The sequence below is a fragment of the Mobula birostris genome, chromosome 16, assembly GCF_030028105.1.
Source record: "Mobula birostris isolate sMobBir1 chromosome 16, sMobBir1.hap1, whole genome shotgun sequence".
NCBI classification, from domain to species: domain Eukaryota; kingdom Metazoa; phylum Chordata; class Chondrichthyes; order Myliobatiformes; family Myliobatidae; genus Mobula; species Mobula birostris.
This window is the reverse complement of record NC_092385.1, coordinates 72,719,624-72,734,189: the sequence shown is the minus strand read 5'-3', so window position 1 is coordinate 72,734,189 and position 14,566 is coordinate 72,719,624. Positions and strand designations below refer to the sequence as shown.

At 41.4% G+C, this 14,566-nt stretch overlaps 1 protein-coding gene across 3 annotated transcripts in view; it reads right to left on the bottom strand.

The window, feature by feature from the left end:
* Nucleotides 1-14,566, bottom strand: part of slc38a3b (solute carrier family 38 member 3b) — a 165,824-nt gene that overhangs the window by 30,246 nt on the left and 121,012 nt on the right. For all 3 annotated transcript variants that reach the window (XM_072280829.1, XM_072280830.1, XM_072280831.1), the window contains exons 9-12: nt 13,238-13,296; nt 6,674-6,841; nt 5,256-5,335; nt 2,455-2,555 (exon numbers count right to left, since the gene is read on the bottom strand). In XM_072280829.1, coding sequence (XP_072136930.1) covers nt 2,455-2,555; nt 5,256-5,335; nt 6,674-6,841; nt 13,238-13,296 — 408 coding nt within the window. The remainder of the gene's footprint in view (nt 1-2,454; nt 2,556-5,255; nt 5,336-6,673; nt 6,842-13,237; nt 13,297-14,566) is intronic.

The window sequence follows — 14,566 nt, the reverse complement described above, 5'->3', positions numbered from 1 at the left end:
CACATTCCCTGGCCTTCTCCATGTAATGTTCGATGCTGTGTCCAATCAAGAATCTATCTACCTCTGCCTTAAATGCACCCAACGACCTGGCTTCCACAGCTGTAAAAATAGGGGACAAGCTCTCCTCTACAATCACTCTGAGCACTGGTGCCCCACAAGGCTGTGTACTCAGCCCCCTGCTGTACTCACTGTACACCCATGATTGTGTAGCCAAGTTTCCATCAAACTCAATATATAAGTTTGCTGATGACACAACAATTGTAGGCCGTATCTCGGGTAATGATGAGTTTGAGTACAGAGAGGAAATTAAGAACCTGGTGGCATGGTGCGAAGACAATAATCTATCCCTCAACGTCAGCAAGACGAAGGAATTGGTTGTTGACTTCAGAAGGAGTAGCGGACCGCACGACCCAATTTACTTCGGTGGTGCGCAAGTGGAACAGGTCAAAAGTTTTAAGTTCCTCGGGGTCAATATCACAAATGACTTGACTTGGTCCAAAAAGCAGAGTTCACTGCCAAGAAGGCCCACCAGCGCCTTTACTTCCTGAGAAAACTAAAGAAATTTGGCCTGTCCCCTAAAACCTTCACTAATTTTTATAGATGCACGGTAGAAAGCATTCCTCTAGGGTGCATCACAACCTGGTATGGAAGTTGTCCTCTCCAAGACCAAAAGAAGCTGCAAAAGATCGTGAACACGGCGCAGCACATCACACAAACCAATCTTCTGTCCGTGGACTCACTTTACACCGCATGCTGTCGGAGCAGTGCTGCCGGGATAATCAAGGACATGACCCACCCAGCCAACACACTTTTCGTCCCTCTTCCCTCCGGGAGAAGGCTCAGGAGTTTGAAGACTCGTACGGCCAGATTTGGAAACAGCTTCTTTCCAACTGTGATAAGACTGCTGAACGGATCCTGACCTGGATCTGGGCCATACCTTCCAAATATCCGGACCTGCCTCTCAGTTTTTTTGCACTATCTTACTTTCCATTTTTCTATTTTCTATTTATGATTTATAATTCAAAATTTTAATATTTACTAATATTAACTATTTTTAATATTTTTAATATTTAATATTTGTAATCTAGGGAGTGGGTTACGCAGAATCAAATATCGCTGTGATGATTGTATGTTCTAGTACCAATTGTTTGGCGACAATAAAGTATAAAGTATAGAGTATAACAAATTCAACAAATTCACCACCCTCTGGCTAAAGAAATTTCTCCACATCTCTGTTTTAAATGGATGTCCCTCTATCCTAAGGCTGTTTATGGTAACATCATGTTTATGTGCAATACTTGTAGTCACAGATATGAATATACTGTACAAGGAATTCAAAGCCAAGTAAACTTCAGTATAGAACATCTAGAAGATGTTAATTGTTAAGGAGCACGAGGAACATAACGACTGAAGACTGACTAGGCTATGAAGGATCTTTGTTAAGGTATTGGCATGAGCACTACTTGGTAAGGGTACTACTTTGTTATGGCCAGGGATATTTATGTAAATATGCACAGAGTTGAAAAATGTTTCCAAAAGAACAAGGATAACAAATCAGTGAATTACCGAAACTAAAGAAAGTTGAGAAAGAGGATGGAGAAAGAGGCAAGAGATTCTGCATCTGGATGAAGGAAAATTCAGTAACCATTTATGTCAACTGATTTAACCTAAATTGGTGGACTCCTATTAAATGATTCTTGACTCAGTTCAAAGTTCAAGATATTTTATTATCAAAGTACAAATATGTCACCATTTCCAACCCTCAGATTCATGTTCTTGTAGACATTCTCAATAAATCTAATAATCATAATAGAATCAATGAAAGACCACACCCGATAGGACGGACAACCAGTGTGCAAAAGACAACAAACTGAATATGCAAAAATAAAAAATAATAATAATAAATAAATAAGCAATAAATATCAAGAACATGAGATGAAGAAGCCTTGAAATTGAGTCCATAGGTTGTGGGAATATTTCAGTGATGGGGGGGCAAGTGAAGTTACCCCTTTGGTTCAAGAGCCCTGATGGTTGAGGGATAATAAGTGTTCCTGAACCTGGTGGTGTGGGTTCTGAGGCTCCTGTACCTTCTTCCTGATTGCAATAGTAAGAAGAGGGCATGACCTGGGTGGTGAGAGTCCTGATGATGGATGCTGTTTCCCTGGGATAATGTCCCATGTAGATGTGCTCAGTGGTGAGGAGGGCTTGGCCTGTGATGGACTGGGCCATATCCACTACTTTTTGTAGGCTTTTCTGTTCAAGGGTATTGGTGTGTCCATACCGGGCTGTGACGCAGCCAGTAAGGCATGAAGTTAACACCACAGTGTAGGAGAGTTACCATGGGTCCTATAACTAGCTCAGAAGGATGAGAAGAATGCCAACAAAGTCTTCATTATCTTTATCACTGTCAATGATAAAAACAGAGGTGAAGCTGTGTACACTTTTTGAACTCACCATAAAATGTCAAGTATCCAAATAACGCTGCGAGGAAATACATGAGGTACATAACCAAGATTGAGATGTTAGCCACGTGCTGCATTTTTTTCTTGGATGGGCTGGAATAGAAGTTATACAGTTTAGGTATAAGTCACCAAAGTTTATTATCAACAATGAAAACCCCACACATTCTCTCACTTGTCAAAGAATGGTGATTACAAATTCTGGTCTGCCAGAGATACTGCGTAAGTCGTCTGACCATTGTGTTCCCGGTATTTAAATTGCACAATAAGATGGGAGTGAGACTCCTTGAGAGGGTGCGGTGCAGACTGGCCACATCGGTTGCTGCATTGAGGGATTTTAGCTGTAGGGCAGGTTAGAGAAGTTGGGTGTTCTTTTTGCAGCAAAGGAGGTTGATTAAATAGTGTACCCAATTAAGATTATTAAATTTAGGATTAGACACAGGGAAGGTTAGTATTAGATGAAGAATCAAACAATACAGATTTATAATTTGAGCTGGAATTATAAGGATTTTTTCTGTTTGAGAAATGTTCTTCATTCTTAGAGAAAACATCTTTATGCTGCATAAAAATATTCTCACTGAGTAACACACAAAATACTGGAGGAACTTAACAGCTCAGGCTGCATTTACAGAGAGGAATAAACAGTTCATGTTTTTGGATTTCCAACATCTGCAGAAACCCTTTTGTTTAATATTCTCCCTAATTTTTATTTATTCGGAAGGGTTAGTAATGCGGAATTCACTGTATATGAGGATGGTTGAAGTGAAAGTGATCAATGATTTCAACAAGAATTTGCAATGGCATGTAGAAAGTAAATATACAGGCAATGGAGGTGTAAGGAAAGGATTTCACCAACCGGCTTGGTATGGATTTGAAAGGTGAAACGGCTTTGTTGTGTACTGCAATGACTTCATAACTCTATGACAACGTCAGTTAACAATTATACAATCCACTGACATTACAAAAATAATCTCATTAAATAGATATGTCTTACTGATATTCAGAGACCCAGCCTTTTCAAAGATGGATTGGGCTTGACTTGCTCACAAACTGCTCCAAATCACAGAAGAAGAAGAATGTGAAATGGAAATTTTAGACCAACACAGCAAATTCAAAATAGCTTTAGTAATGCTGTGAAATTTTTTAAAATACATCAAGGTGTCTCACTTCATTTAAAAATTATGTCTTCTAAGTACTCTGAATTCTGGCTAATTGGGCCATCAGTTAATTGGGGCAGCTGTTTCTTTGGGACAACACTTACAGAACAAAATCTAATTGAGAAAATAGCCAGGGTGCCCTTCATTTATTTGGGACTCTGTGATGCTTAATTGGGACAAGAAACTGTTGTGAAACAGGATCTAACTAGTGAAAGTCACGTGTACTTGTGTAGCCATTAGACACTACACCATGTTTTGAGCAAGTAGTTTTTAAATAGCATCAGTTGTGTGTGTTTTTGTCACTGATAGTTGGTGAGAAATAAGCAGTAAGATAATTCTGAACTGTTTTGCTCACTGTGGTTTCAAGTATTCAGGCTTGGAGATGGCAGAAATGGCTGGGAGTGAAAATGAAATGAGTACACTACTTCAACGAGTTAGGAACTACAAAGAATTTGAAGGTTTCGACAATTATCTTGAACGTTACAATGAAAATGAAGATTTGGAGGATGCAATTGTCAAAAGCATTGTATGAAGACACTCCATTATCTGCATTAGGTATCTGTGCTGATGTTCATTTACTGTCAATCAAAAGAACACATACACTGGATGAATTCCTTCATCAATAACTATTATGAACTAATACACAGTTTTATAGAATTGATAGTGTTCTGATTTGTTCTGTATTTTATTTAAATACATAATTTGCTACTCAGTTAAATGGTAGTTTGTCTTTTTTATACCTTTTTAACTATTTCCATGAAATTTTGCCTAATTGGGCCAAAACGTTCTGGTCCAGGTATTTCCCAATCAACCAGGATCCACCTTATAGCTAATGAATTTTCTGAAGAAACCTTTAAAGGTAATCATTTTTCCAATTCCTAGTTAGTGGGAAATAGTTCAAAAAGTCTGTGCTGTGATGCAGTCTCTACCGTGACTTTTCTTTCAAGGATTTCTTTAAAGAAATCCATTAAAAATCTTTGTCCCTAATTCTTGGCTATTGACCTCCAGTTTTCAGAACTCTAGCCCCTTCCTGCTTCCCAATCCTGCAAGTAGTCTCTGAACTAGACAGAGCTAGGTCCGTGCGTTGACTACGAAAGTTCCAATAGGGACTGTAGAAACTCTTCACCCAAGCCGTGAAGGCATGGTGGTTAACACAACACTATTGCAGCTTGGAGCATTCCACACTTCGAAGTTCAATCCCAGTGTCTTCTGTGAGGAGTTTGTATGTCTCTCCTGTGGAATGTGTGGGTTTTTCCAGGTGCTTTTGTTTCCACGCACAGTCCAAAGACACACGAAGTAGGTTAACTGGTCATTGTAAGTTGTCCCTTGATTGGACTGGGGTTAAATATAGGGTTGTGGGGCAGCACAGCTCAAAGGGCCAGAAGGGCCCTTCACTGATCCCAATCAATAAATAGATAATAAACCGCCTTGTCTGCAAAACGTATTTGTCAACTTAAATACCTGAGAATAGCACAGCCCTCATTGAAATACAAAGTCTCATCCAAGTATACACATTATCATAACGTAGAGAAAGGGATCGAGTTGCTTTTACAATGACTTCGAAACTTCTGGCAAATCATCCTCTGGTAGCCCAGCTTCCAATTAAAGAACCACAACTAAAAATGATATGCGTACATACTTTTTTAGCTCTGTGTAGATGGGGAGAACTTCTGGATGACAGACAAAGGCAAAAGCCAAGATGGGGATGGTGTATGTAGTCTGTAAATGAGAGAGATGGAAAACTGAACACTTAGAACATCATAAATAGAACAGTATGGCTCGGAACAGACACTTCAGTCCACAATGTCTATCCCGACTCTAACGTCAAAGTTAAGTAAACCTAACTGCTTGCACATGACCCATTTCCCACCATTCCTGCATGTTCATGTGCCTGCCCAAAAGCTTCCTAACACACTATGTGCCACCAGCCCTGCAGAGTAGGCCAGGCAATGACCACTCTTTTTATGTCATCATAAGATTGGTATGTCACCAAAGACTCCCACAGATGTCTACAGATATGCCATGGAGAGCATCGCCACTGCACAGGAGCAGAAAAAGCTGCAGAAAGTTGTAAGCTCAACCAGCTCCATTATGTGCACTAGTCCCCCCAGCGCTGAGGACACCTAAAAAAGGCAATGACTCAAAAAGGTAGCATCCATCATCATTTCCTCTTGTGTCAAAAGATAATAAATTAAGAAAATGAGAGCAGGAAATCTGAGAAAACAGGATTCAATCTAGATTCCATTTTAGTTAATCCGTGTATATTCCTCTGATTGTCATTACTAAATACACTACTCAGTGGCAACGTCATTAGTTCCATTTGTACAGCTGCTCGTGAAGGCAAATATCTAATCAGCCAATTCATGTGGCAGCAACTCAACGCATAAAAGCATGGAGACATGGTCAAGAGGTTCAGTTGTATCTCAGACCAAATATCAAAAAGGAGAAGAAATGTGATGTAAATGACTTTGACCGTGGAATGATTGTTGGTGCCACGGGAGTGTGGGGGGAGAGTGGTTTGAGTACTCAGAAACTGCTGATCTTTTGGGAATTTTCACACACAACTCTTAGAATTTACAGAGAATGGTTCAGAAAACAAAAAAAATCCAGAGAGCAGCAGTTCTTTGAGTGAAAATGCCTTGTTAATGAAAGAGGTCAGAGGAGAATGGCCAGTCTGGTTCAAGCTGACAGGAAGGTGACAGTAACTCAAATGATCACTGGTTACAACAGTGGCATGTTGAAGAGCATTTTTGAATACACAATACTTTGAACTGTGAAGTGGATGGGACTACAGCAGTGAAAGGCCACAAACATATAGAAATATACTTAGTTGCCACTTTATTAGGTACCTCCTGTAACTAAGAAAGTGGCCACTGAGTGTATTCTACATCATACTGCAAACAATAGAAAAAGGTTTTACGCCATCTATTATAAATACCCTATGCAATAATAAAATCCATTCTTAAACACAATTTTAAATTTGTTGACAAGTGTACACTCCAACCTTCTAGCAGTATGTTATCTCTGCAGAATATTCCCCTCTGCTGATTTCTTTACCTGTGAGTTCAAAGTAAATAACTGTGGGGTGCATTCTTCCTCAGTATCCTTGTAAACATCACCACTGTTATTGTATGTTTTATTCTCATAGTAATTGCTGGCCATAATGGAGCTGTTTGCATGGATGTTGGTAAAAGGACACGGAACCAGAAACTTCTTGTAGATCACCTGAAAACCCAGATATGGATTGAAAATAATCATTAGGTACATCAACGTGCGAACACTCGGAAGGTTCATAGAATTGTGAAAGTATTATGATGCCACAGCTATTCAGCCCACCAAACTATGCTAGCTTCGGTCTATTCAGAACCATTCCCGGTTCTTTTCCTGTAGCCCTATATGTAATTTTCCCCCAAATACTCATCTGATTTTCTCCCAATTAACTCTGGTTTTGCCAGCCCTACAGCCAGTGTTCCAAATTCTCACCATTCTCTGCATAATAAGGATTCTTATTTCCCTTTAAATCTGATCTACTGGTCCTTGAACAATCCTTTAAAGAAACAATTTCTCTCAATTTGTTCTGTGTAAACAAGTCATGGTCTTGTAATTATCTTCCACCAATCAAAGTTCTTCTCGTTCTTTTCTGGCCTAAGAAGAACAGCCCTAACTTCTCCAGTCTAACCTTGTAGTCAAACTTTTCAGCTCTGCACCACTCTAGTAAATGTTCTCTTTAACTCTCCAAACCTGCAACACATCCAGTCTGAAGTGAGGCCAGCACTTCCAAAATATGTTTGCTATTTTAAAATAATCTGATAAGAATTAAACTTGTGAGGTAATTTATTAAAATATATGGTGGAGGAATATAGGTTCCTATGACAAAAGGAAGCCTTCAGACCCATGAACTCCATGCTATGTCCCATTAGAAAAACCTATCTCTCTTATTACCCTGCTACTTATCTTCCTGAATCTCTACAGTATATTCTCCTTCACATGCCTACCACCTGCTTGTCTTGGTGACACATCAGTGTAATGACTAGCATAACAGAATTACAGTGCTAGCAACTGGGTTCAGTTCCACCACTGTTTGTAAGGAGTTTGTACGTTCTCTCCATTACCACATGAGTTTCCTCCAGCTGCTCGGGTTTCCTTGCATATTACAAAGACGGACAGTTAGGGGCAGTAAGCTGTGGAGATACTTGCAGGCTGCCAGAAGCACCCCTTTGGACTATGTTGGTCTTTGATGCAAATAACCTTGAGGTGATGTTACAGCTACATAAGACCTTGGTCAGACCCCACTTGAAGTACTATGTTGAGTTCTGGTCACCTCACTACAGGGAGGATGTGGATACTATAGAGAGAGTGCAGAGGAGATTTACAAGAATGTTGCCTGGATTGGAGAGCGTGCCTTATGAGAGAAAAGGTTGAATAAACTTGGCCTTTTTTCCTTGGAGGGGCGAAGGATGGGAGGTGACCTGATAGAGGTGTATAAGATGATGAGAGGCATTGATCATGTGGATATTCAGAGGCTTTTTCCCAGGGCTGAAATGGCTAACACGAGGGGCATAGTTTTAAGGTGCTTGGAAGTAGGTACCGAGGGGATGTCAGGGGTAAGTTTTTCACACAGAGAGTGGTGCATGGAGTGTACTCTTGGTGATGGTGGTGGAGGCGGATATGATAGGGTCTGGTTAGAAACTCTTAGATAGGTACATGGAGCTTAGAAAGATAGAGGGCTATGCGGTAGGGAAATTCTGGGCAGTTTCTAGAGCAGGTTACGTGGTCAGCACAACATTGTTGGCTGAAGGGCCTGTAATTTGCTGTAGATTTCTATGTTCTATATTAACCCATTTCACAGTATGTTTTGATGTTTCGATGTACTTAAATGTCTAATCTAATCTTTAAACCTGCTCTTTACTTCTTTTGTCATTTACGTAGGAGTAATGTACAGTGCCTATTGTCTGAAATATGGAACACAGAGCACCATGGCACAGGAACAAGCACTTCACCCCACAATGTCTGCACTAATGCCAAACCCAAATCAGGTTCAGGAACAGTTATTACCCCTCAACCATCAAGCTCTTAAACCAGTGGGGATAACTTCACTCGCCCCATCACTGAACTGTTCCCACAACCTATGGGCTCACTTTCAAGGACTCTTCATCTCATGTTCTCAAAATCTATTGATTATTTATATTACTGTTTTCTCTCTTTTGTATTTGTATAGTTTGCTTTCTTTCGCAAATTGGTTCTTTGCCTGTCCTGTTGAATGTGATCTTTCATTGATGGGCAGGTGGCTCAGTTAGTGAGGAATGATATTCAGTCCCTTGCGAGGGTGGACATAGAATCAGGAGACGCAGAGTCAGTATGGATAGAACTGAGAAATTCTAAGGGTTGAAAGACCCTAATGGGAGTTATCTACAGGCCCCCAAACAGTAGTCTGGATGTAGGGTGTAAGTTGAATCAAGAGTTAAAACTGGAATGTCGCAAAGGTAATGCTACAGTTGTTATGGAGGATTTCAACATGCAGGTAAACTGGAGGAATCAGGTTGGTACTGGCCCCCAAGAAAGAGAGTTTGTGGAGTCCCTCCGAGAGGGATTCTTAGAACAGCTTGTACTGGAGCCTACCAGAGAGAACGCAATTCTAGATTTAGTGTTGTGCAATGAACCGGATTTGATCAGGGGCCTCGAGGTAAAGGAGCCATTAGGAGGTAGTGACCATAATATGATAAGCATTAATCTACAATTTCAGAGGGAGAAGGGAAACTCGGAAGTGTCAGTATTATAGTTGAACAAAGGGAACTATTGTGCTATGAGGGAGGAGCTGGCCAAAGTTCAATGGAACAATACCCTAGCAGGGATGACAGTGGAACAGCAATGGCAAGTGTTTCTGGGAATAATGCAGAAGGTGCAGGATCAGTTCATTCAAAAGAGGGAGAAAGATCCTAAGGGGAGTAAGGGGAGACCGTGGCTGACAAGGGAAGTAATGAACAGTATAAAAATAAAAGAGAAGAAGTATAACATAGCAAAGACGAGAGGATTGGGAAATCTTTAAAGAGCAACAGAAGGTAACTAAAAAGGCAATACGCAGAGAAAAAATGAGGTACGAAGGTAAACTAGCCAAGAATATAAAGGAGGATAGTAAAAGCTTCTTTAGGTATGTGAAAAGGAAAAAAATAGTTAAGACCAAAATTGGGCCCTTGAAGACAGAAACGGGTGAATTTATTATGAGGAACAAGGAAATGGCAGACGAGTTGAACAGGTACTTTGGATCTGTCTTCACTAGGGAAGATACAAACAATCTCCCAGATATAATAGTGGCCAAAGGATCTAGGGTAACGGATGAACTGAAGGAAATTTATACTAGGCAGGAAATGGTGTTGGATAGACTGTTGGGTCTGAAGGCTGATAAGTCCCCGGGACCTGATGGTCTCCATCCCAGGGTACTTAAGGAGGTGGCTTTACAAATCGTGGACACATTGGTAATCATTTTCCAATGTTCAATAGATTCAGGATCAGTTCTTGTGGATTGGAGGGTGGCTAATGTTGTCCCTCTCTTCAAGAAGGGAGGAAGAGAGAAAACAGGGAATCATAGACCGGTTAGCCTGATGTCGGTGGTGGGAAAGATGCCGGAGTCAATTATAAACGATGAAATTACGACACATTTGGATAGCAGTAACTGGATCGGTCCAAGTCAGCATGGATTTACGAAGGGGAAATTGTGCTTGACTAATCTTCTGGAATTTGTTGAGGATGTAACTATGAAAATGGACAAGGGAGAGCCAGTGGATGTAGTGTACCTGGACTTTCAGAAAGCCTTTGATAAAGTCCCAAAAAGGAGATTAGTGGGCAAAATTAGGGCACATGGTATTGGGGGAAGAGTACTGACTGGATTGAAAATTGGCGGCTGGCTGACAGAAAACAAAGAGTAGTATTAATGGGTCCCTTTCGGAATGGCAGGCGGTGACCAGAGGGGTACTGCAGGGTCCCGTGCTAGGACCGCAGCTGTTTACAATATATATTAATGATTTAGATGAGGGAATTATAAGTAACATTAGCAAATTTGCTGATGACACAAAGCTGGGTGGCAGTGTGAAATGTGAGGAGGATGTTATGGGAATGCAGGGTGACTTGGACAGGCTGGGTGAGTGGGCAGATGCATGGCAGATGCAGCTTAATGTGGATAAATGTGAGGTTATCCACTTTGGTGGTAAGAACAGGAAGGTAGATTATTATCTAAATGGAGTCAAGTTAGGAAAAGGGGAAGTACGACAAGATCTAGGTGTTCTTGTACATCAGTCACTGAAAGCAAGCATGCAAGAACAGCAGGCAGTGAAGAAAGCTAATGGCATGCTGGCCTTCATAACAAGGGGAATTGAGTATAGGAGCAAAGAGGTCCTTCTGCAGCTGTACAGGGCCCTGGTGAGACCACACCTGGAGTACTGTGTGCAGTTTTGGTCTCCAAATTTGAGGAAGGACATTCTTGCTATTGAGGGAGTGCAGCATAGGTTCACAAGGTTAATTCCCAGGATGGCGGGACTGTCACATGTCGAAAGATTGGAGCGACTGGGCTTGTATACTCTGGAATTTAGAAGGCTGAGAGGGGATCTTATTGAAACATATAAGATTATTAAGGGATTGGACACGCTGGAGGCAGGAAGCATGTTCCCACTGATGGGTGAGTCCAGAACCAGAGGCCACAGTTTAAGAATAAGGGGTAGGCCATTTAGAACGGAATTGAGGAAAAAACTTTTTCACCCAGAGAGTGGTGGATATATGAAATGCTGTGCCCCAGAAGGCTGTGGAGGCCAAGTCTCTGGATGTTTTCAAGAAAGAGGTGGATAGAGCTCTTAAAGATAGCAGAATCAAAGAATATGGGGATAAGGCAGGAACTGGATATTGATTGCGGATGATCAGCCATGATCACAGTGAATGGCGGTGCTGGCTCGAAGGGCCGAATGGTCTACTCCTGCACCTATTGTCTATTGTCTATTGATTCGATTGTGTTCTTGTATTTACTGTGAAGACCTGCAAGAAAATGAATCTCAGGGTTGTATATGGTAAAATAATCTGTATGTACTCTGATAATAAATTTATTTTGAACTTTGAAAGTAAACGGAATATCTTCCACTTGCACATTATCTATATCTTTCCATTCCCAGCGTATTACTGCAGTTAAAAAAAGTAGTAGGGATAGTCCGGGTAATTATAGACCAGTGAGCCTTACGTCTGTGGTGGGAAAGCTGTTGGAAAAGATTCTTAGAGATAGGATCTATGGGCATTTAGAGAATCATGGTCTGATCAGGGACAGTCAGCATGGCTTAGTGAAGGGCAGATCGTGTCTAACAAGCCTGATAGAGTTCTTTGAGGAGGTGACAAGGCATATAGATGAGGGTAGTGCAGTGGATGTGATCTATATGGATTTTAGTAAGGCATTTGACAAGGTTCCACACGGTGGGCTTATTCAGAAAGTCAGAAGGCATGGGATCCAGGGAAGTTTGGCCAGGTGGATTCAGAATTGGCTTGCCTGCAGAAGGCAGAGGGTGGTGGTGGAGGAAATACGTTCAGATTGGAGGACTGTGACTAGCGGTGTCCCACAAGGATCTGTTCTGGGACCTTTACTTTTCGTGATTTTTATTAACCACCTGGATGTGGGGGTAGAGGGGGGGGTTGGCAAGTTTGCAGGCGACACAAAGGTTGGTGGTGTTGTAGATAGTGTAGAGGATTGTCGAAGATTTCAGAGAGACATTGATAGGATGCAGAAGTGGGCTGAGAAGTGGCAGATGGAGTTCAACCTGGAGAAGTGTGAGGTGGTACACTTTGGAAGGACAAACTCCAAGGCAGAGTACAAAGTAAATGGCAGGATACTTGGTAGTGTGGAGGAGCAGAGGGATCTCGGGGTACAAGTCCACAGATCCCTGTAATTTGCCTCACAGGCAAATAGGGTAGTTAAGAAAGCTTATGGGGTGTTAGCTTTCATAAGTCGAGGGATAGAGTTTAAGAGTCGCGATGTAATGATGCAGCTCTATAAAACTCTGGTTAGGCCACAATTAGAGTACTGTGTCCAGTTCTGGTCGCCTCACTATAGGAAGGATGTGGAAGCATTGGAAAGGGTACAGAGGAGATTTACCAGGATGCTGCCTGGTTTATGCATTATGATCAGAGATTAAGGGAGCTAGGGCTTTATACGAGATAATAAGAGGAATATATAGAGTGGATAGCCAGCACCTCTTCCCCAGGGCACCACTGCTCAATACAAGAGGACATGGCATTAAGGTAAGGGGAGGGAAGTTCAAGGGGGATATTAGAGGAAGGTTTTTTACTCAGAGAGTGGTTGGTGCGTGGAATGCACTGCCTGAGTCAGTTGTGAAGGCAGGTACACTCGTGAAGTTTAAGAGACTACTAGACAGGTATATGGAGGAATTTAAGGTCGGGGGTTATACGGGAGGCAGGGTTTGAGGGTCGGCACAACATTGTGAGCCGAAGGGCCTGTAATATTCTGTACTATTCTATTTTCTATGTCAACCCTTTCATTCCTGGAATCACAAGGGGATATAGAGGCCAAATATAAATTTCAGCCCATCAACTCCAGATTCCCATCTATCAAACTTCTGGTATTAGAGCACTTACCGCAATTAGAAAGAAAACCATGCAGCTGAGGGAGAAACCACTGGTGTAGCCCAGGTAACCTACAATTAAAAGATGGAGAAAACATTACTCTGCCGAGTAATGCAAAAATACAACTAAATTATGAAATGTTTCTCTTGAAGTTGAAGTATGGAATAGCAATTTTGGCTGAAGATACAGGGGAGTCATAATGGCTAAAGTCATAGAACAATACGGCCTAGATACAGGCCCTTTGGCCCAATTAGTCCATGCCAAACACAATGCCCACTGGGGAAACTTTTCAGGTAGCCCAGCCAGATTTTATGCCATTTGAAAACCCCTCCCAGTAGCACTTGCTTCTTCCCTCATCTCAATTATATATAGCCAACTCTTATCCAATCTGGAATTTGGCCCAAATTTCTCAGCATCGTCCTTTCAAGCCCTGAGAAAAATCACAAAGAGGGAAGCCCCAGTGCTCATGTTTGTAACACAGTGCATAAAAACCAGGTGTATTATCGATCTGCAGATGCCTGCCTCCCCATTTAACATAATGAAAAGGCCCTCTGCACTTGACACGTGGATCTGGATTTTTGGGTTAGTACACAGTGCAACCAAGAATCAAATTGTCCTGTAAATGTTCCACCCAATTCCCTGCGCCCATGATTCCTGTTCCAAAACTACTTCAGAAATCCTTGCGAACAGTAACCAGTAAGTTGCTGAGTTACACCGACTTCAGGTCTGATAGACACAAGAGATTCTGCAGATGCTGGATATCTGGAGCAATGCTGGAGGAACTCAGCAAATCAGGCAACGTCCATGGAGGGGTATAAATACTTCATTTTGACATACAAAGCTTGGAGCGTTTACTGAGATGCAATTACTCTTCCCACGTCGAGAAACTTTTATTCCAAATTATATGTAATTACCTTTGAACAGGCAGCCAAGTCATTTTCCACAAACCTTTTGAAAAGGATATTTTGTGTGTATGTGTTGGGGTGGGGAGGTGAAAGCCTTCAGATGCTCTGTTGCAAGGGGTACTAACTCAGTATACAGTATTGCTAGCTCACAGGTATATACTGTCAGGAAACGTAGAGGCGGCTTGACCCAACACAAGAGCAGCGGAGACTATTTTTCAGTAAATCATTCTTTACTAATAAACTGCTAAATAACAAGTCAAAAGCCCAGGAATCATTTTCTCTATTAAAGAGAGATAATAGGGCTTTTAGGCATGTTTGGTAGACAAGAAAATTTTTTTTTGTGAATCTGGAACCATAAAAATGCCACATAGTTCCTCAAATCATTTACTCATTGGCTCTTGCGTAAAAATTGAAGCAATTCTTATCTCCTCTAATA